This window comes from Nematolebias whitei, chromosome 14 (assembly GCF_014905685.2).
Source record: "Nematolebias whitei isolate Nwh7 chromosome 14, NemWhi1, whole genome shotgun sequence".
NCBI lineage: Eukaryota > Metazoa > Chordata > Actinopteri > Cyprinodontiformes > Rivulidae > Nematolebias > Nematolebias whitei.
Window position 1 is genome coordinate 4,626,532 of NC_056511.1, and position 24,265 is coordinate 4,650,796.

Here is a 24,265-nt window from a genome sequence, read left to right on the forward strand (position 1 = left end):
AATTACTGTTAATTCGTCGGGTCCGGTGGGGTTCGGAAATTATGGCTACGGGCCGGGTCTGATTTTTTGTGCCTGAATGCAACTCTACCCACGTGTCATTAGCTTCGTGCCTCTCAAGGTAGCAAGCTAACGTTTAAATAACCTAGCATAGGCTATTGCCTTGTAAAACTTTATCCAGAACAATAAATCTAAGATAACAGTAAAATATATCAGTGTTAGTAACGTTATCTTTGTTGGCCTCAATGAAATGCATTGTTTGTCTGAAATCTTTACTTCTCTGCAAAAAATAACAAAACTCTGCTGCGGTCAATTCTACGGTAATTATACCTTCATCATACGTGACTGTTTAAACAATGAACATGGAAGCACGTTTCTTTGTTTACTCTATATTTTTCTAACACACTTGGTAACTTTATGGTGAATAGTGGAGGGCAGAAAACGTGAACGCACATTAGGAAGACTGTTTTATGACCATTGCACCTACGTATAGAGCGGATCTGATTAGCTTAGCTTCATGGTTGCCAACAGCTGCACTAAATAATCAAGACTTGCTGTTTGTTTAGATTCTTATGGGTGGACAAAGACTTTCAGCCATTAGATCGTTATCGGCATTCACCCGCCGCTCCCAATATCGGTATCAGTGATGGGAAACTTTCCATATCGGTTGGGCTCTAGAATTGAACTGTAGGTCACTAAATAAAAAAGATTTTTCTTTGCTTGTTAAGTATAACCAACTAAATGAACATCCCTCTGAAGTAAGGACTACAGTGTTTTGTAGCAGCACTTTTTACCACTTATTTTAAATCAACTCGATAAAACATTAAAATGCTAAAACAACATTTATAAACTCCATTATTCAGGTGAATATTTGAAAACGTAAGGAAAACTCTGTACCTGGACAAACATCGCAGTCGTCATCCATCTGTTCCTCATCCCCCTCGTTTGTCTCTTCTTTCTCCTGCTGCTGCTCCTCTTCCTCCATTCTCTCCTCTTCCTCAGCAGGAGACGACTCAGCGGCTTCATTTATCTTTCTGCCTCTCAGCCTGAGGCCCCTTCTGACAACAGAAACAGCAAAAAAAACAGCTCAAACTGGTTGGAAATGACATTTAAACAGTTTGATTAATTTTAATTACATGCATAAATAAACTTTCCTCCCACAGACCAACAACATGCATGTTAGGCTGCCTTCAGGCCCAGGCCTCCCTTGCAAAAGGGATTTGTGATCTCAGGGGGGATTTGCCTGGTTAAATAAAGGTTAATAATAAATAAACTAATTTCATGTTCATGCAGTTGTTCAGGAATTGTTACTGAAGCTGCAGAACAACCGAAGTTCAACGTTTTTAAGTGTGAGAACCATTTCATTTTGCATGTTGTAGATTTGATCTAAAGCTACGGAACGAACGCTACATTAATACGTTTTACCTTCGAGGAAACTGAAGTTGAGGAGAACTGGCTGGCGCCTCCGGTGACGGGGATTTCTGGAAGAAAAAAAACGCATCATACAAATGATAAAATCTGTCAGAATCATGAGCTCCATAAGCCAGAGGAGCTAAAAACAACGACTAAAATCTGTTCAACTAGACTGCTCAGGGTTAGAAATGACAGCTCTACTGCTCAGGGGGCCACAGTTACTGAGAGCCAGCAGCTCAATTAAAGTCATTATGTAAATAAACCAAGAATTAGAATTATCTGTTACCTTTTAAACTGCTTTATTTTGTTGCACTGATTCACAAATACAATAAACAGAACCCAAAACCCAAACCCAGACCCCCCCCGCCCGCACTCAAAAAAAATATATATATATTTTTTAATGAACTCATTGGTGGGCCGGACTGAAGTCACCCGCGGGCCTCTTCCGGCCCATGGGCCGCCAGTTGAGTAGTCCTGGTTTAAAGCAACATTAAATTAAAACACCAATATTTACAATAACAAGAGAAATTACATTTTCTGTGACATGTAGCATGAATGTTTGGTGCTGAATGACCAAATTAATGAAGAAGCTGAAACAAAGACGCTATAGCAAAAAGAAGCAGAACGATAGCTAAAAGCTAAATGCTGCAACAGACCAGCTGAAAGCAAAAAAAAAAAGAAGAAGCTAAAAGCAGAAAAAGGTTTGCCAGAAGTTGTTAAAGGATAGCTACAAAATGAAGTAGCTAAAGGGTAGCCAACAGCTAAAGGCAACAAAAGGGTAGCTGAATGGAGCAAATAGCTAGGTAAAAGCTAAAAGTAGCATAAAAAGACAAAAACGAAGCCAGTATGATGTAGCAGATTTCAGAGACGAAGACTGAAGGAACTAAAACGATCTCATGTATTTCTATGGAAAAGGTATTTGTACACAAAGTTTAATATTTTGAATAATATAAAAGTTACCAAAAAAACAAGTCACAGCATGTGTCTATTGAACGAGTTAATCGTTTGGATGTGTGAATGGATAAAATAACACAAAGTATGCAAAAGAAGTAGAACGTACAAACGTTTAAAAGCCAAACACCAACAGAATAAAGTAGTCCCTCGATTATCGCAGGGGACCCGTACCCTGAAGACCCACGATAAATGAAAAACCGCAAAGTAGGAATAGTAGTATTATATATATATATATATATATATATATATATATATATATATATATATATATATATATATATATATGTCATGATCTCAGCTCTCTGCCTCCTCTGGCACCTGCCAGTGTGATTGGCCACGCCCACCTCTCTGCTGCAGAGCGGAGATCATGACATGTTGCAGGAGGGAGGTTCTCCTGCAGCTTGGGCTGCACACAGGTGCTAAATAATTTAAAATAATTTATTTTGAATTAAAATGACATGCCGATCGTGCAGCTCATCATCAATCAGTGTATGTCATGTCCAATCTTGTTTAAAAAAACGCGACACAGCGAGTCCTTGAAAAAGGAACCATGAGGTAGCGAGGGACTACAGTAATGTGAAAGCCGTTTGGGCTCGTTCAGCTGTGATTCGGTCACCTCTGGCTCCGGCAGGACGGCCTCCCCCCACTCAGCCTTCCTCAGCAGACACCTCTGAGCTCGTTTCAGGCTCGTCTGGTAAACCTCCATCTGAGCCAGGATCACCTGCGAGACACAAAAACATCTTCAGAAACCAAATGACGTTGCCGCAGACTTTTAATATTTAATTTAACTATAAAACTGCTAAAGCTTCAATCAGCAAACTTGGAAGTTTTCTATTCAACTCATTATATTTTTTAATTAACTGATAAATATCCATCCATCGTTATCCGCTTCTTGGGTCAAGGGGGTCACTGGGCGAGGGGGAGGAGACACCCTGTCCATCACAGGGACACATGGAGACAAACGAGACAAACAACCATTCACTCTCTCTCTCACTTAGGGACAATTTAGAGTTACCAGTCAGTCTAACATGCATGTTTTTTGTCTGTGGGAGGAAACTGGAGTACCCGGAGGAAACCACACATGTACGGAGAGAACATGCAAACTCCACCCAGAAAGGCCCCTGGCCGGGATTTGAACCAGTGATCTGCTTCTTGCTGAGAGGCAGCAGCTCTACCAACTGTGCCACCGTGCTGCCTAATTGATATAGATATCAGATTTAAATTGATCAAGTCAATCCAAGAATAAATTACAGATCACTGTAAGTAAGATAATTCTTGTTGGAGCTGTGCCTCTGCCTGCTCCTACAGCTGACACTTAAAGGCCTAATGACCAGTTTACTGCGGTCACCTGTGTGTACGTGTCTGGGTCCAGGCCTCCAGGGCAGAAGGGAACCCCCCAGTAGTAGTGGACTGTTGGACCGCCTGATGACTCCCCAGGAGGGGGGGATTCCCTGCAGACCTCCTCCCGCTGCTTGCTGGTGGGACATATTTCTTCATCTGTGGTGGGAAGCTGCTTCCTGCAGGTGGATGTAGAAGCTACAGGTGATGAGTATCAATTCTGTTCTTCATCAGAAATAAATGAAACGAACAAGAATTAAAAACCTAAAATAAACCTGTACACATCACCAGGAAGGCAACACGCTGGAACGTCTTGGTCAAGTATGCAGTTCAGTTTTACTGGTATTGTGCAAACATTTGGTGAGGTAGTAGCTGGGAGTCATTCCCAACACGTACTCTGAGCACTTAAAAAGAAACAACACAAGACCGTTGTTCCAGACTTTTACCGTTGTAAGGCGTAGGCCAGTCCTGGCCCTGGAGGGCCACAGTCCTGCATGTTTTAGTCGTTTCCCTGCTCATCGGTAAGTTTTCATGTTCATAACTCATTCATGAACTTAAGATGTGATGAAAGTGAGAAACGTCTAAACAAAGGGTGCCCAGTACGTTGATCACGATTTACTGGTCCATCTCAAAGGTAAACTGGGTAGATCTCATGGCATTAAACAAACAGAAATCAGCCGATCATCTATGAAATGTGTCTCCTGACTGACAGACAGGGCAGCCAGTCTGAAGACCCGTTTACACGACGTGAAGCGTTTGTTCATTTACAGACGACATCCTCATCCTCTCTGAACCGAAGGTTCTGAGTCCAGGTCTCAGACTGGAGGTTCTATTTCATATAGGCTTCGCCCTTTAAGGCTGTCGCTGATGGGTTTATCCCGTTATGCAGAGCATAAGCATTTAGGTCAAAATACTATAACTTTAAAGCCACAGTACTATAGTTCATCATTTCTTATCTGGCAACCTGACAGCTGTAAACTACAGCAGTTTTCGTGTAAACCTGTTCATTTTTTGTTAATTATCCCATTAAACACTGAAAAAGCACTAATGCTTCCAGAGGTTGTTCTGTGTAAACGGTAGATCACTTTGACTTGGTCATTTTAAAAGGAGCTGCATGATGAAACAGTCTGGACACCCCTGATCTAAACCATGCAGGTGGTGGCCCTCAAGGATCGCTGGTCTACCTGTGTTGTATAAGTAAACCCTCCAGTTTTCTTTAAAAGTGAACACAGACGAACAGAAGAACTTTTAAAAGTAACCAACTGTTTTCATGTGAAAACAGCAGTTCTTTAAATGAGAGACAGAAAGAAAGCATGATTTTAGTAATGACAGGTCTATATCGCCCTCTGCTGGACAAAAACTGAGAAAACCACCACATGTTTGTTTCATTTCTTTTTGTTTCCCAGTGCTAAATATGTTGAAATACTCTCAGCCAGAGCCTGTAACCAGCCTGATCCGTCACGTGAGGATCCTGTACCTGCAGTCAGAGCTGGTTTGTCCCTGAGAAGCTGCAGCCTCGTGGGTGAGCGAGGCAGCCTGACCCTGAGGAAGAGGCTTCTCTTCTGGGAACACTGGACTGGCAGAGTCGGCCAGCTGCAGCACAGAAACAAAGCACGAGTTTTCATATTAAACAATTCTGATAGCTGCTGAAAATGGTAGAAACAAACAAAATTGAACTGAGTTCTTTGATTTTCTAACTGGAGTGAATCTAAAAGAAACAGCCTAAATGAATAAAACCGTTTGCTCCGAGTGTTTCAGCACCGTGTTGTCGTCCTCGTCCTCATCTGTCCAGGCTAACGTCATATCACTCAGCAGCTTGGTCTCAGCACGGCTCCCGTCTTTGGACTTTTGGGTCAGCTGTTCTGAAACGTGTGAAACAAGAAAACGCAGCCAGTAAGACTCTGATCTCACAACAAGCCGTTGATGAAGGCGAAGCAGAGTGACTTTTAGTTTACCTGACGTAGAAGGTCGGGTGTAGAACTCATCTGCTTGACAGCCATCAGACTTTGTCTCCTTCATTTAAAATAAAACAAGACGATATAAACAAAACATACTGGATCAGATGTAAAACCTGAAGAAATGTTCTGTGGCTCAAGAGGTTTATTCTTGAGACAGGGGTCTGGCTTGGCCCAGTTTCGTGCTAACTAACAGCTTCCAAGGTGAAAACGAGTTTCATGAGCCCACTCTTCTAAAGTTTCCTGATCTTATATGTAAAGATAAAAATGACAGACCAGAAACATGTTAGACTGACCGGTAACTCTAAATTGTCTCTAGGTGAGAGAGAGAGTGAATGGTTGTTTGTCTCGTTTGTCTCTATGTGTCCCTGTGATGGACTGGAGACCAGTCCAGGGTGCCCCCCGCCTCTCGCACAGTGATGACAGGACATGGGCACCAGTGACCCCCACGACCTGAAAAGGAAGAAGTGGGTAAAGACGATGGACGGATGTTTGACATTTCTAATAGGTGTTGGGACATTTTTTAATTTTTACAAGCAATGAAATAATGTGCACGACCAACAATATGGTTTTGCAAAATCCATCCATTATCTTTACCGGCTTCTTACTTTTTGTGTCGCAGCAGTCACGGTGCGAGAGGCGGGGGACACCTGGACATGTCTCCAGTCCATCACAGGGACACATAAGAGACAAACAACCATTCTCTCTCTCACCTCGGGACAATTTAGAGTCACCAATCAGCCTAACGTGCATGTTTTTGGTCTGTGGGAGGAAACGGGAGCACCTGGATAAAACCCACGCATGCACGGAGAGAACATGCAAACTCCTCCCAGAAAGACGCCCGGCCTCGCGCTGAGAGGCAACAGCTCGACCAACGGCGCCACCGTGCGCCAGTTTTGTAAAATGTGCACTAAATATGTAGAAAGCTTCACAAATGAGCCCTGAAACTCACAGCTGCACTCAACACACCTCATTTTAAAGTTTGTTCATGTTCTTCAGAACAAAAGTTCAGCTGGACGACTGAGAAAACACTCGGGACATTAACTCAAAATGAAAATTAACGTTTTGATGGAATGATGTGTAGAAAATATTTGAGCCTCTTGTCATCTTGTACTTTTGATTTTGTTTCTCAAACTTGTTTTTATTTCAGATGTAGGATGAGGTAAAGCTCCTTCCTTCCTTCTTTTGTGTCTGCCTCCTCCTGAACTCACCTCTTTGCCGTCGAGCTTCTCTTCACGATCAGAACCTCGGAGCTCTGAAGCCACAGGCGTTTTCTGCTCGTGGGTGAAAGTCCTCCGCTGTGCTTGAGTTGTTCCAAACACTGGACTCACGGGCTGCTCGCCGTTCTCCTCGGCCTGCTCTCCAGCCAGGCTCTTGTGGAACGACAGCCCGTCTGACGGGGGGAGGATGTTGGTAGTTTGTGAACTTTTAGGGAACACCGGGCTCTTAGAGCAACAGGACCTCACAGAGAGGGATAAACTGTCCTGGGAGGAGAACTCGACCTCTGAGTTTTCACAGTCGTGACGTTTGCAGCAACTTGGAGACGTCTCATGCTGAGCCTTCCTGACAAAAGCAGGACTCGGCTCCACCTGTCCATTGTCCACCTGTCCTGTCCCTGAGAACACGGGACTTTTAGGACAGGATTCAGCGTTACTCCGGGGAAACGTGGGGCTCCTGGGCTCAATGTTCCAACTGTCCTGAGAGCACAAGACGAAGCCTGAGCTCCGGCAGGTCTCCACCATATCCTGGCTCAGTCGGTCGATGTGGACCACTGCCCTGCAGCCGGTCAACGGAAACACCGGGGACATGTGGAGCTGGGAGTCGTCAATCTGGGTCGAGTCGGAGCTCTGAATCACCAAGAAGGGAAATCATAAAAAGACGTTTTTAAAGATCGTCTGCAGCCAATAAATGTTCCCCAAAATAAAACGAATCAAACTGTGACAGACCTGTGGAGAGTCCAGAGGAGCAGAGGAAGGCTCCACTCTGTCGGGGGAAACCTTCTGACTCACGGACAAGTCCGGCATCTCCAGCAGAGGACTTCCTGCTTTTCTCTTCCGTTTCTTTTTACAGGGAATGTTTTCATCTCCAGCTCCTTTCGCTTCTAAGAAAACATCACAGTATGAGTGAAACATCCATCATTTCTTACATATTGCCAACGATCACGGTGGCCATCTTGAATCAGATTCACTCCAAAAGTTAATGCTTAAGCTTGAAGCAAAGATCTAACAACGTTAAGTCGGGTCCTCTGGACGGATTCAAAAATAAATAAACTGTTGAAACGGTTCGTCTTTTATCCAAAAGACTTCTTCAGTCTGAGGAGCTGCAACAAACTCAGTCTTATAAACAGCACCTTCTCATAGTGGATCAACCAGTTTGTTGTTGACAGCCAGAACCAGCTGTTCACATGATAAAGGACCATCAGCCTAACAATTGATGGCTGTTTGCTATTCGCAGGGGGCTGAGTGATACTAGCAATAACAGCACTGTAAGAGGGGGACAGTTGAACACGGATGCCCCCGCCCCTGTTTAATGATGGACAGGTTCTCTTCATAAAGATGGCTTCCTTCACTCCACAGGGGCAGAGACCTCTGTGTCCAGTTGTCACCTTCAAATCTCCTGATGCATGCAGAGCACGCACCAGGAGATTTGAAGCAAAGATTTTGTTCAGTGAGTACAACTTTGAAGTGTAGATGTGACAGATGCTCAGCTACTACCACAACACATTTTAGCACAATTTCTGTAAAATTAACTGAATTATGGCCATTTTTGTCTTGCTGAGGTGAGTTGGCTGAGGAGACCAACAAGAACTGAATTAGCTCCTAAAGTTATTCAGTTGTAGATGTTCATCAAATGATTCAAATAAAAAAATTAAATAATGTGCCCCAAGTCCTAAAACTAGTCTCAGGTACCACCTAAACAAATTTAAGCTCCAAATCTGTAAAATTGATCGTTATAGCCATTTTTGTGTTTTAAGGACTGTCGGCTGTGGCAGCCATCTTGAATTGGACTGACTCCTAAAGTTGTTCGGTTGTAGATGAACATCTTATAAATACTTTTTGCAACATTCATGTAGTGGTTTATGACATATCTGGTAACAGACACAAACACAAAGACATGGTTAAAAGTCTAATTTTGTACCAGAATGTATTTATTCTTTGTTATTTTTCAGCTGTGGGTCTTGATAAAACTTTTACTCATCAGGGTTGATTAGCTGGAGGAAAATCCCTGCAGGACAATGACCCATGGTGGCGGACTCACCTGATGTCAGGTCGGTCTCTGGCGTGCTCCCGTCCTCCGGAACTGCCTGATCGGTGGCGGACATCTTCACTCCGTTAGAGTAGAAGAGCTTCCGTCGAGAGCCGAGCCCGAGGGAGGCGTCAGCGCGCAGAGGTTTACTCGAGGAGTTGAGACACGGTTGGGTCTGACTGACCATCTACAAGACAGAAAACATCGAAACGTTCCAGAGAATAAACGTTCAAACAGATGCTCTGCTACTCTTTTCCTCTAAAGTCTGCATCCATCTGTACACAACATGATGGGATCTACAAAGCACTTGGATTATTTACTGGAACACTTTTAAGGTTCATAATCAGTTTGTGTGTTCAGAGAGCTTCAGGGGCTTTCAGACGTTATGCTTCAGTAAAACATCAACATACAGAGGGTTGTTCTCCTGTCAGGAGCAACCTTTGATTTGGGACACTGCAGAGACTGAACCACCCTCAGATTAAATCTGTCTAAATGATTCATTTCTACAGGATCTTCATGCTAGCCATTAGCCAGCTGGGAGGTGTAATCCTTTCAGGAATGTGTACTCACGCTCTCCTGGATGGCTTTCATCACGGCCTCCTCCTCCTGCTGCCGTTGAAGCGCAGAGGCGCTGGCTTCCCGCTCGCTCAGACGCAGAGCGAGGTCCATCATCTCCTCTTCTGTCATCTCCGAACCAACAGCTGGAAGTCACAAACACTTTAATCTAAGAAACTGGTGAAAAATCATTTATCCTGTTTAGCGGCTGAAGCTAGTGCTAAAATATATCACGCACATAATAAACATTTAGGCCAGAGCTATTCAACTAAATTGCTCAGGGGACCACAGTTACTGCAGCCAAGAGCTCAGGGGCCGGACATCCAGCAGTCACTGTCATTAAGTAAGTTTGTTTTATGGTTTTAAATCCAGTTTTATTTAAAATTAACCCATTTAGTGGGTCAAACTGAGTTCACCAGTGAGCCTAATTGGGCCCCCGGGCCACCAAGTGAAAAGCCCTGATTTAGGCTATCACCTCACTGGGCTGTGACCTTTGGGAACATCTGGTGAGGGAGCTCCTAAAATGTCTCCAAACTTTCCTAACGGGTCTTAATGTCTGTGTGTGGACCTTGCTCTCATGCCACAGCAGTTTTTTATTCAGAGTTAGTCACAGAGTTGTCGCAGGCACCTGGAACACGTCTAAAACCATCCCCAGTTTAGTCAGAAAGTGTGAGAAATGCAAGACGACGTTGGGAACAACAAATAAAATAAATTGTTCTCAAACGGAGATACAACTGCCATCAAACAATTTCTGTAAAACGCAGAGTGGGAGAAAGTGAAATAAACCAACCTCTGCTGAGAGAGTCTGTCTGTTAATGTGACTGCAGCAGTTCAGATGTATGGCTTATTAAAAAGTAATAAAAAAAACATAAAGCTCTGATTCAGTCAGACTGCTGTCAATAATGGAAAGCAGTGTGTGAAAAATTAATGTACTTTTGTTTATGGCTTTCTTTTCCAGCTTCCTCCAGCGTTTCTCTCTCGTTGATGTCGATGAAAGAAGTAAAGACGAGAACTCGTCCTAAAACAACAGAAATCATTTCGAAACGTTTAGTTCACTTGAACCTTCAATTATAAAGAGAGAATCTGCAACAGGAGAGCTGTTAATACAAGGCGGTTCTGATGGAAATGTAAACAAGTATCCATATAATGTTTTATAGTTTTATCAAGTCTCAGTTTTCTTCTAATAAACATTGCAATATTTATTTTTCTTTAAGCGTACGCCGGTGTCTCCGTCAGTGGCTGAGTCATCCTCCTGCGTGTCTTCATCCATCTGTTGGCTGTCGGAGGAGAAGTGCTTCACCTGTTTTCTCAGAGCCATTCTGGTTTCTTTTTGAGTAGCTGTAATAAGAAAAAATAATAATTATAACGATAAAAGTTTGACAATTCAGCTCCAGTTGTAGTTGGTTTTTTTAAACCTTGTAATTACACCAATTTTATTCAGCATCATTGGATTTTTCATAGGATCTGCATTAGAAAATGTTAAAGATAAAGCATAATCATCAAAATAACAAATTAAATACTAAACACAGTCCAGTGTGTTTGTTGGGTTTAAAACTAAATGCTTTTATAATACTTCCTCTACTGATCCAGTCTGTAATAGTTGTTTTCAGCAACCTTGAGACAAATATATATTAATATATATATTTCCCCCAAAACTGGTCAAAAACTGAGTGACAGTCAAAGTTCAAAGGAAAACGTTGACAGACATTCAGATGTCAAATTACAGGAAGGTCTGGTTTAATAAAATAATTTAATGAAAAATGTCCCAAGACTAGTTAAACCTGCTGCTGCCCTTGGGTCAAATTGAGGCCTCTGTTGTTTCAAAAACTGTCCACGAAGTTGAACTAAAACCGCTTTTTAAAATTAAATATCAGATTAAAGGAGATTTTCTTCATTTAAATTCAATCACTTGCTGTTGATCTGTACGAGCACTCAGAAACAGGAAGAGGCTGAAATGACAACGAAACAAAATAAAACCGCAATAAATTAATTATTTAAAAAGTCCTTCACAATAAAACACCGTCTGAGCGCTACATGCTCACAGGAACAGCGCGTGAACTGGAAGCAAACCGTAGGCAGCTCAAAACAGCGGGTAAAGTTAGCAGTTTGTTGGTTTTAACTGTTTAAATTACACCTAAACAAAAGAAGAAATTACGTTTTAGTTTAATCGTTTACTTAACAGCTACCGAAAACATTTACAAACTAAACATATTCAGCTTTAAAACGCTCACAGCATATATTTCCCGTCACTTTCGCGGCGCCATGTTTGTTTCAGTCGGGGGAGATCACGTGACAGTGACGTCAGACGTAAAAACGCACGCAGCCTTGGCCTGAACAGTTAATTCTTTAATTCAACCTTTATTTAGACAGATTAATCACATTGAGCCACGGGGACTCATTTACAAGAGAGGCCTGATTTCTTAACAAAGAGTGACGACAACAGTGAATAACTAGACAATCATAAAAGAAGCATACAAATTTATTATTATTATTTTTTTAACTAAAAGCTATTGATACAAAGGGGTAAAAATAACAACTTTACTCAAGTCCAGCGACTCTAAAACCAAAACAGACCACTACTTTGTTATTATGAGGGAACCAGCACGTACACAAAAAAAAATCATAGTACATGTCCATTTATTTTATTTTTGAATAGGTTCAACTTGTGAAAAGATTGTAGGTTTTAAGAGTGACATTTATCGTTAATTAAAGGCTTTTCGAATTAAACTTAACAAATATGAGCAGCCGTTCATGAGTTAAATAACCATTATTGGAGCTGTTTACTAACAGTTTCCGTAGTGTAGTGGTTATCACGTTCGCCTAACACGCGAAAGGTCCCCGGTTCGAAACCGGGCGGAAACATTTATTTTAGGTGCAGCTTTTGGACAGAGCAGGTGTTGTAGAGCCGTGAGTATCTTGATAATAACAAAAATAAAAGAGTAAAACTAAGAATTTAATTTATAAAATGAGAGTTGATGCAATACCACTGTCTGTGAGGTATACAAGAGCACTCAATCAAAACACAGAAGAAGCACCTTACAATTGTAAAAACGTATAATTTATTACAGTTTATGTATATTCTTATTTGTTTTTTTGGGGTCTGAAAGATTTACATGAGATCATTTTCAAATGATGCATACATATTCATTCAACTTTTATTTATACAGGTTAATCCCATTGAACCTGGAAGACTCATTTACAAGAGAGACCTGATTTCTTAAAGAGTGACGACAGCAATAGACAATAATAAAATAGGCATGAAAATTTAAGTTTCTCTCTTTTTTTTTTTTTTACAAATCGAAACAAGTTAGCAACTAAAAGGACAATCAAGAGGAATAGCAGCAAAAACAGTTAGATCACAAGGCGATTTAGAAAACTAAAAACAGGAACATGTCTGCATTGGCTTTTGCCAGGTACTGAGCAGGGTTTTAAACTCACTTATAGAGGTCAAGTTTGAGAGCTTCAGATCTTTTTGCAAGATATTCCAGGAAACATGGACGGTGTAGGAGAAGACCCTTTAGCCTGGTTCAGATCTCAATGAGGGGACACTGCAGGTAATAATGTCCTGAGAGCGCACGCTGTAGCTGCACTCACGCAGAGACATGTAGGAGGAGATGTATGAAGGCAGCAGACCAAGAAGTGGTTTAAAGATGAAAATGTGCCAATGGAAGAGTCTGCGTGAGGTCAATGATAAATATATATATATATATATATATATATATATATATGCACATATGTATGGGATGTAGTCAGAGACAGAGCAGAGTGGGATTAAAGACGGGATGAATCAGAGGAGACAACAAAATAAATTGGACTCCATTCATCCAGAACCTTTCGGGTATTGTGAACCACTCAAATGTTTAATAATGAGCCTCATTCATCTGTTCAATCCTTTTTATTTGATATTCTGCGCATTCCTCTCTGGCACGCACTCAGAATCAGGAGTGTTCAAGGGTTTAGTGTTTGGGTTGAGAATATCTCAATCTGTACCTCATAGTAAGGCAGCACAGTGGTTTAGTGGTCAACACCTTTACCTGACAGCAAGAAGGTCCTCAGTTCAATCCCTGGTTTGGACCTGGGGTCTCCTCAGGTTTGTGTGGATTTTCTCTGGAAACTCTGGTTTCCTTCCACAGTTCAAAAACAATAATGTTATATGCAAAACATAATAATAATGTGTGTGTGTGCAAAACTAAACTTTCATTTTGAGTCAGGAGTTTGGACCTGGCCCTCCAAGACCGGACTGTCAGGTTTTTCCCCCTCAGCAGCAGGATCTGAGCAGGACACCTTCTCGTTCGTTGCAGACTCAGCCAAAGCAAACCTGTTATCAGATAAAATGTGTGACTGCCTGCGGCTGCGTGGCTTCACCTCCACGGGGACGTAGTAGCTGCTGAAGCATCTACACATCCGCTTCCACATGATGTACACGAACTCCACAAAGTTCAGAATGATGCACAGAATGGAGGTGCAGCCCATGATGTAGAGGAAGATCTTCTTCTCCGTGGCTCGGGCGATGTAGCAGTCCACCGTGTTGGGGCAGGGACTCTGGCTGCACTGCAGCAGGATGGGCATGTCAAAGCCGTTGAACAGGAAGTAAAAAGCCAACAGGGAGCCAATTTCAAAGGCGGCTTTAAAGATCAGGCTGACGGTGTAGGTGCAGAAAAGACCTCCATCGATGCTTCCTTTGTCCTGGTAGAGCTTTCGTTTGAGTTTGGCCTCGCGGTTCTCCCTGTACGCCACATGCAGGGCCACCAGCAGGGAGGGAGTGGACACCATGATGAGCTGCAGGGCCCAAAGGCGCACCTGCGAGATGGGGAAGAAAAAGTCGAAGCAGACGTTTTCGCAGCCAGGTTGCTCCGTGTTGCAGACAAAATCTTTCTGCTCGTCCTTCCACACCTGCTCGGCGGCAGTGACATACACCAGGATCCTGAAAACAAAGACCACGGAGAGCCAGATGCGTCCGATCACAGTAGAGTACTTGTTCACCCCGCTGAGGATGCTCTCCAAAAACCCCCAGTTCATCCTCTGTTCTCCTGCAAGGAGATAAGTCAGACGTTAGGTCCGGAAAAAAAGTCCAGTAAAATTCACCTGAATTACAAATTAGTTACATCATTGAACTTAAGGCCTGCGGGCCAGATGTGGTCATTGTTACACTTTCAATTGGCCCACAAGAAAACACTTTAAATGTTTTAGAAGTAGCTTTCAGTCCAAGACAAACAGTTTCTGTTGCTCTTCATTTTACCTAAAACCTGGACATTAAACTTTTATACTTCACAACCCACATGGTAATCAGCTCATGAGCAAAAACAAACAAACAACAACAAAAAATGAACGGTAAAGCAAAGCAGATTTGTTTGTTCTGTATTTTTATATACGATTAATGTAACTATGTTTGAATTTTTTAGAAATTTCTTTAGCTGATTAAATTAATTATAAAACTGTTATTATCAAAAAATATAATGTAATTGCTATAATTTGCCAGACAGTTACAACATGCCCTGTATTAAAGTGGTGGAAGATCATCAGTGTGGTGAAAACAATTTTTGATCTGCTAGATTATTTGTCTCGGTTCAGAATAACTAGTTGTCTTCTTCGGCTCCTAAAGGTACTGTCCCATTGATTGTTGCAGACGTTTGGCAACTTCAAACTGTCAAGAAATATTATAATTTTAAGTTGAAGTCTCACTGATTTCTGAGTGTTCCCAACCAAGTCTTACAGCCATAATTTGATTGGCCAATTAAAAAAAATCAAGGCTTGTTTTCATGTGCACAGCTGGTAAAACTACATTTTTAGTCACATTTGTCACTCAGCTCTGCCCACAGGCTTGCTTTGTACCATGTTTATGATTTAACCTGCTGAGTGGGTGTTTTTTCCACTGCCCCCACTTCTGCGAGCGTTACTACAGTAAGTAAACTCACACAAACCACACAAACCTGCAGCTGTAGGATAATGAGACCGTAACACTGACCACCGAGCTACAGCACCATTTAAACTGCAGGAGTACACACTGGAAATAAAGATTCCATTCCATTAGTAGGAAAGTGTAGGAAAATCCTTTAAATCTATGTAGACAGTGCCGTTTTACACATCCTTATAGTTTTATTCCACATTTTATTATTTCTTTCTTGTTTTGAAAAAAGCATTGCTCATTGAGCCACAGGGTCCCATGAGACCTGTTGAGACAGACGAGAACGTGATCGTGGCTAAAAGTTTGACACAATTTAGTTTTTCTTTTTTGAAAATTTCTAAGAAAGCTCAAGACAAAAAGGAAAACATGAAATCCTAAAATGACAGCAACAACAAAAAAAACATGTTTACAAACTAAAAATGCTAAATAAAATAGGAAATCCCACTTTTTTTTTTTTAATGAAATCAAAGTTAAAACTTACATTTGCTTTAGTTTTGTTAAATTCAGTTCTATTCAGTTAATTTATAGCAGCAAGTCACAACAGAAGTCATCTCAGGACACTGTATGAAAACATTCACATAGAAAAAGCCATTTAGTAAAAGTTATCTATCTAAGGAAGCAGCAGTGTTGAATCTACACATCATTGTAATCTCCATCCTGAGCAAACACAAAGGCAACGGTGGAAAGGAAAAACTTCCTTTTAACAGGAAGAACCCTCCAGGCTCAGAACAACAGTTATCTGCTTCGACCGGCTGGGAAACAAATAACCCAACACAGAATGACAGGTCCAGGGGAACTTTCTAAAGGAGAAACGACAAAACCACATGTTAAGATAGAAATAATTACAAATACGAACAGGTAGAGTAGAGATGTGTTCCGAGCTATGTTTAATATTATTATTTTACATTATTAATGTTTAGCGTATATCTTAGATATTTTAGCGTTCCTTTAGCGTATATCTTAGGTCCTTATATACTGCTTCTTTTTATACTTTATATTTTTGCTATTTTGGGGAGTAACTGGGACCTTGAGTACACAATTTTGTTCCACCTCATGTACCACATGTAGTGCGAGTGACATTAAAGATACTTGAACTTGAACTAGAGCAAGTAAAGACAGCAGTAGAATGAGGAAATGTGGTCAATTTGTCCTCCAGCAGTCTAAGCCTATAGCAGCATAATAGATAGCGGAGGAAACCCAAGCCAACCCTAATTATAGGATAAAAAAATAAATAAAGAATAAAGCCTAATCCTAAAACTGGACAATGTGTCAGACTCACAGACAGAAACTGGAAGTTGATTCCACAAGAGAGGAGCCTGATAACTGAAAGCTCTGCCTCCCACTCTACTTTTGGAAACTCTAGGAACCACAAGTAAACCTGCAGTCTGAGAAAAAAGTGCTCTGTTAGGTTTGGATCAAGCTATTATTTATGACAGAGAGTTAGGGTTAGGGTGAGAGATTAACAGGACAAAAACAGTCCAAACATAAATCAGGTTCTAGTGACATTTCTAAAGCTGCCTCATCTGACAGGGAACCAGAGCCAATTGTACGGATGATGTGAATTTTCTCCCTAATTGAAATAATTGTATTTATAAAGAATCTCGTGAAATCATCACTATTGCTGTAGGGAAACATGGCTCAACAGATATAGGACTTTTCATTTTTCTAGCTAAAGTACTGAACAGAAACCTGGGTTTATTTTTATTCTCATCTATTAATGATGAATAATATACAGTTCTAGCTCTACGGAGAGCATTCTTATATGTTAGCAGGTTATCCCTCCAAGTTCATTAGAAAAAAGAACAATTCTGTTTGGTTTAAGTTTGAAGCTTAGTTTTCACCTTTAACTACACATATTTTGCATTAACAAACAATTTAGCTCAGATTTAGCTGTTTTAGTAAAAGGGTTTTGCCAGAGAAACAGATTAAAAATCGTACTACTGTCACTACTTATACAAGTCCCTGTCTTTGACTCATTCATATAGTTTTATCTTCCATTTAAAATGTTCCGCAGTCAGTTTTCAGATACCAAGAGTTTCTCCAGAGCCAAGTTTTCCACTCAAACTAATTTGCAAATAATCAAATGAATCTGTAGCCAGTAGTCAGCCCTGCCGAGCATGTTATTGAATATTGCTGATTGACGGACATTTGCTCAGCTTTCCCACAAAGATTTAACGTCTAATAAATTCACAGACGTCAGGATGGTTTTATTCAAACAACTGTCACCAGAAACACTCCCAAAGGGAGAAAAACAAGTGGAGCTGAAATATCACATGACTCGATGGGCTGATATAAGGAGGTGACCAGTTAGACAAACATCCTCTGCATTCATAGCAGAAAATTAATCTAAATTAAAACACACAATTCCAGTTTCCCAATGTAGTTTCAATGGGGTCCATCCAAACATGATAAAAACTTGTTTTATGAAATAAACTGATGTAAAAAACTTACCGATGATGTCCTGAGGTGGAGTTTAACCAGGTGTCGTGCTTCTATGCTGTCCTCTGTCTGATAACCTGCAGGGCCACAGCTCTACCTGAGCAGACTCACAACAAGCAGCAGCGTCACGCCAGAAACAGACACCATGAACCTTTTCTTTTAGGACAGCCCTTTCTGTGAAAGCAGCAGCAGCAGGTGCCTCGGAGCTTGCCTCTTGTTGGTAAAATAAAATGTAAAATGATCGAACCCCACTGTGGAGCTGCCTAATGCAAATAAAGCATGTTGCCCGTCCTGTTCAGGAACAATCACCACACAGCTGTAGTGTGTTTTTTGCCTCCCGTACCTGCCCAGTCTCACTGAGTGACTGGTGAACTGGGATCACGTTACTCTGCTGATGGTGAGTAAATAATACATAGCCTCGGGCTTGAGTTGTCCCTGCCTCTGACTCACATTTGTCACATTTTGACCACAACCAGAGCAGTTCATGAAGAACTTCTTGCCACTTTATCCCACAAAACAGATTCACGTTGATGGAAGTGAAAGTGTCTCAATTTTCAAATTAAAATGGATTAATAGAAATGCTTTTCATTTTCAAAATAAAGCTGCATGTTTTGACTCATATATAAAATAAAAAATAAATCATCCAAACTGCATTTTCATTTTCATATTCAAGACCGCTCAATTTGTAAATTAATTAAAATGATTAAAAAAAAGGTACACAGACCTAAAATAATGTTTCACGTTTAATTTTCAAAATATATCCCAGTAAAAAGTGACCAAAATTAATTTCGAAATGTCAAATTTGAAAATTAAACTGAATTAGCAGAAATGGTTAGTATCCAATTTTTCATTTTGGTTTAATAAACGAAAAAACATGCATGTTTTTGTTTTTTTCATTTTTTTGTTTCAAACGAAGAAACGAACTGCCTGAATGTACCGGGTCGTACACGGACCAGTTGCAGTTTGGATGATTTATTTTTTATTTTATTCATGAGTCAAAACATGCAGCTTTATTTTGAAAATGAAAAGCATTTCTATTAATCCATTTTAATTTGAAAACTGAGACACTGTGGCTTCCATACAGGTTATCAGGACATTTATCTGTCTAAATAAAGGTTGAATTGGATTGAACTTGTTGCATTTAGCCATGGCAGCCATCTTGAATCAGGATGACACAGATGCATTGCAATGATTATAATTACAACCCTTGCATGAGACATTTTGCTAACAGGCAGCATTTGTTAGCAGCCAGAACATCGTTGAGATCACTGACAACTACATTAGCTCAATAACTATTTTTGTGTTAGCTGTAGTGGCCATTTTGAATTTTAAACAAAGAGTGTTGCAAACCGTTACACTAATAACAAAGTTGGAGGTTCAAGTCAGCGTCAGCTACTACGGCGCCTAATTATAGCTTAAAATCTCTAAAGAAGACTGAGCGGTGGCCATTTTGACTTGTCGACCCCAAATAATTAGTTTGGGGAACCTCCAGTGATTGAGTTTTAATAGTTTTTGTCCAATATCGAGGCCTACAGTTTTAATGGGAAAAGCATTTTTCCCGCAGTCCTATGAAGTTTGTGGTAGTGTTTTGCACAATGCGTCTCCATGGTAACTTGAAATGTTAATAAAATTAGTAGTATACACGTCGAGGCCGAGCTGCTCGTTTTGATGTATAATTTGTGTGAGTGCACTTTTTCAGGCTGCATCAAGTGGATGAAGGTAGTAGTAAAATATTAGTTAAAAAGTTAAGAGGCCAGTTCACATGTGAATATGATGCTGCCATAGAAAAACCTATAGACTTTAAGATTCCAAAGATCTACTATGGCAGGACCACCTGCCAGATGAGCCTGCATCGATACTCTGAAACCAAAGACTTCTGGCTCTTTTGGAGCCCATCTCAAATACTTCTGCTTTGTTTCTGTTGGATTGTTTAATCTTTATTTGTCATCGGTTTTGTTTCTGTGTTTCCCACCATTGCACCTAAATGTCTTAAATACTTTCAGTCTCAACTTCAGATCTTGTCTCATCCATTTCCATCACCCTCTAAGGTGTATTTTGGGTCTTGTCAGCTTCTTTCTCTTTGTTTTTTTTTTTTTTTTTATCAGATCCTCCTTGTGATTTTCATTCTTAGCATACCGGACCGGTACTTTCTTTTCAGTTGAGCTTCCTTCAGTTTTTGTTTCTGTTCTCTCGCTTGTTTTGCACCTTCGGTTTGGTTTTTAGTTTTATTTTGAACAGCTGCATCTGAATCATCCTCTAATCACTGATCGCCTCAACTCTGAACTGAAACAATCCTCACTAACCATAATTTATTATTTTTTTACCATAATAAGACACTGAAAACTGATCTGGATGGTCTTTAATTGATTTATAAAATATTTGATGCTTTTAGAGTGGACAGTTTATCACATTTTCTCTTCCTTGAGGTATTATTACTGTAAAAATATAATTTAATTTTACTGAAAAATGTCAAGTTTTTATTACGTTTACTTCCTTACCGTCCTAGCAGCAGAACGTGTTTATATTTAAAGTAAAAAAAAAAAAGGTTTGATTTGGCCTTTAAATGCATTTAGTTTAAATGTACATTAATTAATCTTCACGTTTTATCCAGTTTTAAATTTGTAGTGTTGTTATTTTTTGTACATTTAGTCTAGTTAAATAGTATTATATTTGTTATGTTATAGCAGTAATCCTGATTCAGCATTCGCACTATTTTGTGTTTTTACGTTTTCCGTACAGTTAAAGAAAAAATCATTAATAAGTCCGTGTGGCTGATCCGGTCTGGGAGGTGATTTTGTTGTATGCTTTGTGTGTGTGTTCTGAAAATAAATAAATAAAAAGACTTTGATTAAAAAAATATCTACAGGAGAACGAAAAAGACAGAAGTTAAAAGTTTGGCGGTGATAGAGACAGTGAGAGTTGGAGGGAGTCATGAGATTTATGCTATTTAACATATTGGATTTATAGTTAGGGTGTATTGTAGCGTTTAGTGTTTAGTTTAGTACGTTTCAGTGTGTTTGAGTGAAAACGAGGAGATTTTTGAACGTGAGGTGGAGGACTGAGATCCTTGGCGTCACGTCACTATCTTTAATCCGTAATCATTGTCCACATAACTGGTTTGTTTGCTTAAGTGTTTTTTTTTACATTTCCATGGCCCAAATGAAAAAAACAAAAAACATATGACCGTCATATTCCACGACAGTGATACTCCTTAAGAGCACTTGGGACTGTAATGGGTGTTGGACTTTAAGTAAAACCTGAACTCGAGCTTCAATCTATGATAATCTGACAGATTAAAAAAGAAGAAATTAAACAAGATCTGAAGATGGTGCTGGGAATTTATAATTTTATACATCTTTCATACATAAAAAACAGCAAAAATGACAAAAAAGACGGTATCATTAGAAGTCGGTTTTGTTGCACAATTCTGGCTGAAATGAGTTTGTTTTGCATTTTTGTTCACACGACGACGCAGCCAGGAGCACAGAGGAAATGACATCAAATAAAATATCTATACAGAAAATTAACAACTTACATGTATTAACAACCAACCCTCTGAGAGAGGATGAAGGTAAAGCAGAAGGAAAAGTCCATTATTATTAAAAAATAACAACAAAATGCCAAACGGCTTCACAACAACAGGTGCTGATTTCTGAACAACTGCATAGAAACGTTTTCTTGTGTTTAATCTGAAAAGTAGTGACATCAGTTATTCAAGCGTTTAGCTCGCTGAATGAAAAGTCCCCGTAAATGTAGTGGTTACAAACAAAAATAACTATTGTCGAAGACTTGAGCTAGGATTTATTAAACTTAAAGGTACTCGATGCAAAGTGTTTACTCAACTTCCTGAACTGTATCAGACAGTGCAGCTTGAAAGCGTTTGCACAGTTAGTTTTTCAAATATATTGAAATATGGGTCCACATTCAATGTAAACAGATGAATCTGCCAAAAAACCAAAACAAATAAAACCACAGAAGCTTGAGACTGTGAAAGTAAACCAACACGGAGAATCTGACAAATGTAGAATCCGGCAAAAGACATTTAGGCGTGAATATAAGTTAATCTGCTGCTAAACGTCAAACATACCTGCAACTCACTAGGGATGAAAACGGTGACAAACTTAACGCCTGTAGTGAAGGGGCGGGGTGCAGGACCCCCCACCCAGAAGATTTTTTTATTTTTTTAACATGTAAATTAATCATTCTGGTATATTCCAAGAATTAGGGGGCAGCATGCTTTAGGTAAAAAAGACAATTACTAACATATCCTAATTTTATTAGGACATACACAGGAAAGACAGCTAGTCAACAAAAAACTAATTTCTTAAATACGTAGCACTAAGCTAGCGGTGTGCAATACAAACGTGCTAGCTAAGATGCTACAGATGCAGCGCTCTGCTTCTCCAATGCATCCCCCTCTTGCCAGCGCTAAGCTAGCACTATGGAAGTGCGCCAGCACTTACGAGCTAGAGCAAGCTATGTTGCAAGCACAGGTTGCGAGCTAGCTAGCATGACTTACTAGTTTAGTGCTATGTAAATCTAGTCATGGGAAATTATGCCGTCTACCCTGCCTCTGACATGCCCCCAACCAAAAAAAAAAAAACCTCTTCAGATCTGATTCACGTAAATCACATTTTTGATTGAAATCGGCAATTTTTGCCTAAAAGCGACAAGTTTGCAGGTACGGTCAAAAACCACAAGGGAATCAACTATCGAGAACAAATAATGGGGATCAAGCATGGAGAAGCAAAAACAGCTTGGCATTCGTTTACAAAAAGACCAGTACGTTTACCGTTTCATCTATTTTCAGTCACTTCGGACGTTTCTGCAGGTAAACACGTGGTAGTTGGCATCTCATTAGTTTACAAACTTATAATATAAAGACATTAATCCTCGGTATAAGAAGATTTATGATTTTTTTTTCTTCTTGTCTTCTTGACTTTGCAACGAGCACCTTTAGGAATGTTAGCATAGATTCTCAAAATGCATTTACTACATATAGGTTGGTCATTTTGTCATATTTAATACTTTTTTTTTTGGCACAGAATTTAGTTTTGTGAACAAAAACTAATGCATATACAAACTAAACTGCAGTTGCTACAAGTGGCTACATACGACAAGCTGGTGGGAAGCCTTTGCAAAAGCTAAATTACCCACTTCTTTCTGTTATTCTCTATTTAAGAAAACAGTTTGTAGCTACAACACTGTAGTCCTCGTCACGCTCTCATGTTCTACCTAGAATGGAGATGTGCTGCTCAGCCGCAGGCTTACAGAAACTGACCAGTCAGATGGAAGGAGACAGCAGCTTCTCAAAGTATATGATGGGGACATGGCATAATAATCTCCTTTTAGCTGTAAATTTACTCGGTAAACGCAGCACAAAACAAACGACTATTTAAACGGCAGTTAAACTGGACCGTTCTTCAGCATATTACTGTGCTTACATTCAGTTTGGGCTTCGGCGTAACTACATGTCTGACAGTCCAGCTCAGGTGATGTGACCAGTTTGTTTGCCCAAATAAAACATGATGAATCAAATAACTTCTGCTCCGTTCTGTAAGAATCAGCACACACACGATCTTTCAGTGTCTGCTGACATGCTGATCAAAATATACTGAGGACAAACATTAAGCTGCATCGTACCGTGGAGGTACAGCTCACCCTACTTTGTTCTTGTCTCTCCTCCCACTACACTACTTAAAGGAAAGGTTTTTATACATTTTAAACATGCACCAGTACTAATAGAAAATGAAGCGACAATGCCCCTGGCAGCTGGTTCATGTGGTGGTGCTGAAAACACAAGAGCCATGCATAGGTTAGCAGATGGAGGTTTGAGTTCGCCTGCAACGAGGCGCCAGCCCAGAGTCAACACAACGCCATGCAGGAACTGTTAGTTCCTAACTCTGGTCCTTGAGGAACACCACCCTGCATATTTTAGTTGTTTCTCTGCTTTAACACATCCGATTCAGTGATTTGGTCACTTCCTCCAGTTGTGCAGAAGCCTGTTGATCACACGTTCATTCAGATCAGGTGTGGCGGAGCAGAGACACAATTAAACCATGCAGGATGGTGTTCCTCAAGGACCAGGGTTGGGACCCACTGCGTTAGAAGACAACCTTTTCAGGCACCAGCTTTCACTAAAAACTGACAAAAATGTCTAACTTTCAGAATGAGGAATGGTACCAACAACTTAACTAACAGTAAAGGTGCTGTCACACTGCGGAGACGAGTTAGTGATCGGCATTCCTCAGGGCACCTTCAAAACGTCCCAAATGTGTTTGTGGAGGTTCTCAGCTTCCTCACGAGTCCCAGAGGCTCACAGTCTTTTCAGTTTTGAGCAAGTTCAAAACATTGTGCTAAAAGTTTTTCCTCAAAGTTTACTCGGACCGTTCCCACCTGTACTGGAGCTGTGTTCTGACACCTGCAGGGGGCGCTCCGCTGACATTAAACATCCAAAGCTTAA

The 24,265-nt window shown here is 40.4% G+C and overlaps 2 protein-coding genes and 1 non-coding gene across 3 annotated transcripts in view; 1 reads left to right on the forward strand and 2 right to left on the reverse strand.

Annotated features, from left to right (window-relative positions):
- uimc1 (ubiquitin interaction motif containing 1) overlaps positions 1-11,758 on the reverse strand; it is a gene marked incomplete in the record, with an annotated part of 21,200 nt that extends 9,442 nt beyond the window's left edge. The window contains 14 exon segments of the mRNA XM_037688212.1: positions 895-1,055; positions 1,423-1,478; positions 2,981-3,085; positions 3,713-3,881; positions 5,180-5,295; positions 5,464-5,564; positions 5,658-5,715; positions 6,869-7,504; positions 7,604-7,758; positions 8,916-9,090; positions 9,474-9,604; positions 10,392-10,476; positions 10,678-10,796; positions 11,690-11,758. Coding sequence (XP_037544140.1) covers positions 895-1,055; positions 1,423-1,478; positions 2,981-3,085; positions 3,713-3,881; positions 5,180-5,295; positions 5,464-5,564; positions 5,658-5,715; positions 6,869-7,504; positions 7,604-7,758; positions 8,916-9,090; positions 9,474-9,604; positions 10,392-10,476; positions 10,678-10,776 — 2,047 coding nt within the window.
- A 489-nt stretch (positions 11,759-12,247) lies between these two features.
- On the forward strand, positions 12,248-12,320 carry trnav-aac. Its single transcript has one exon. It is a non-coding gene; the product is annotated as a tRNA-Val (tRNA).
- A 1,335-nt stretch (positions 12,321-13,655) lies between these two features.
- LOC119420788 (gap junction beta-7 protein-like) lies at positions 13,656-14,477 on the reverse strand. Its single transcript, XM_037688214.1, has one exon. The coding sequence runs from the start codon at positions 14,475-14,477 to the stop codon at positions 13,656-13,658; it is 822 nt and encodes a 273-aa protein (XP_037544142.1).
- Between the last annotated feature and the right edge of the window lie 9,788 nt (positions 14,478-24,265).

Coding starts and splice junctions, on each gene's coding strand:
- LOC119420788 (XM_037688214.1), bottom strand. CDS start 14,477: ATGAACTGGGGGTTTTTGGAGAGCATCCTCAGCGGGGTGAACAAGTAC.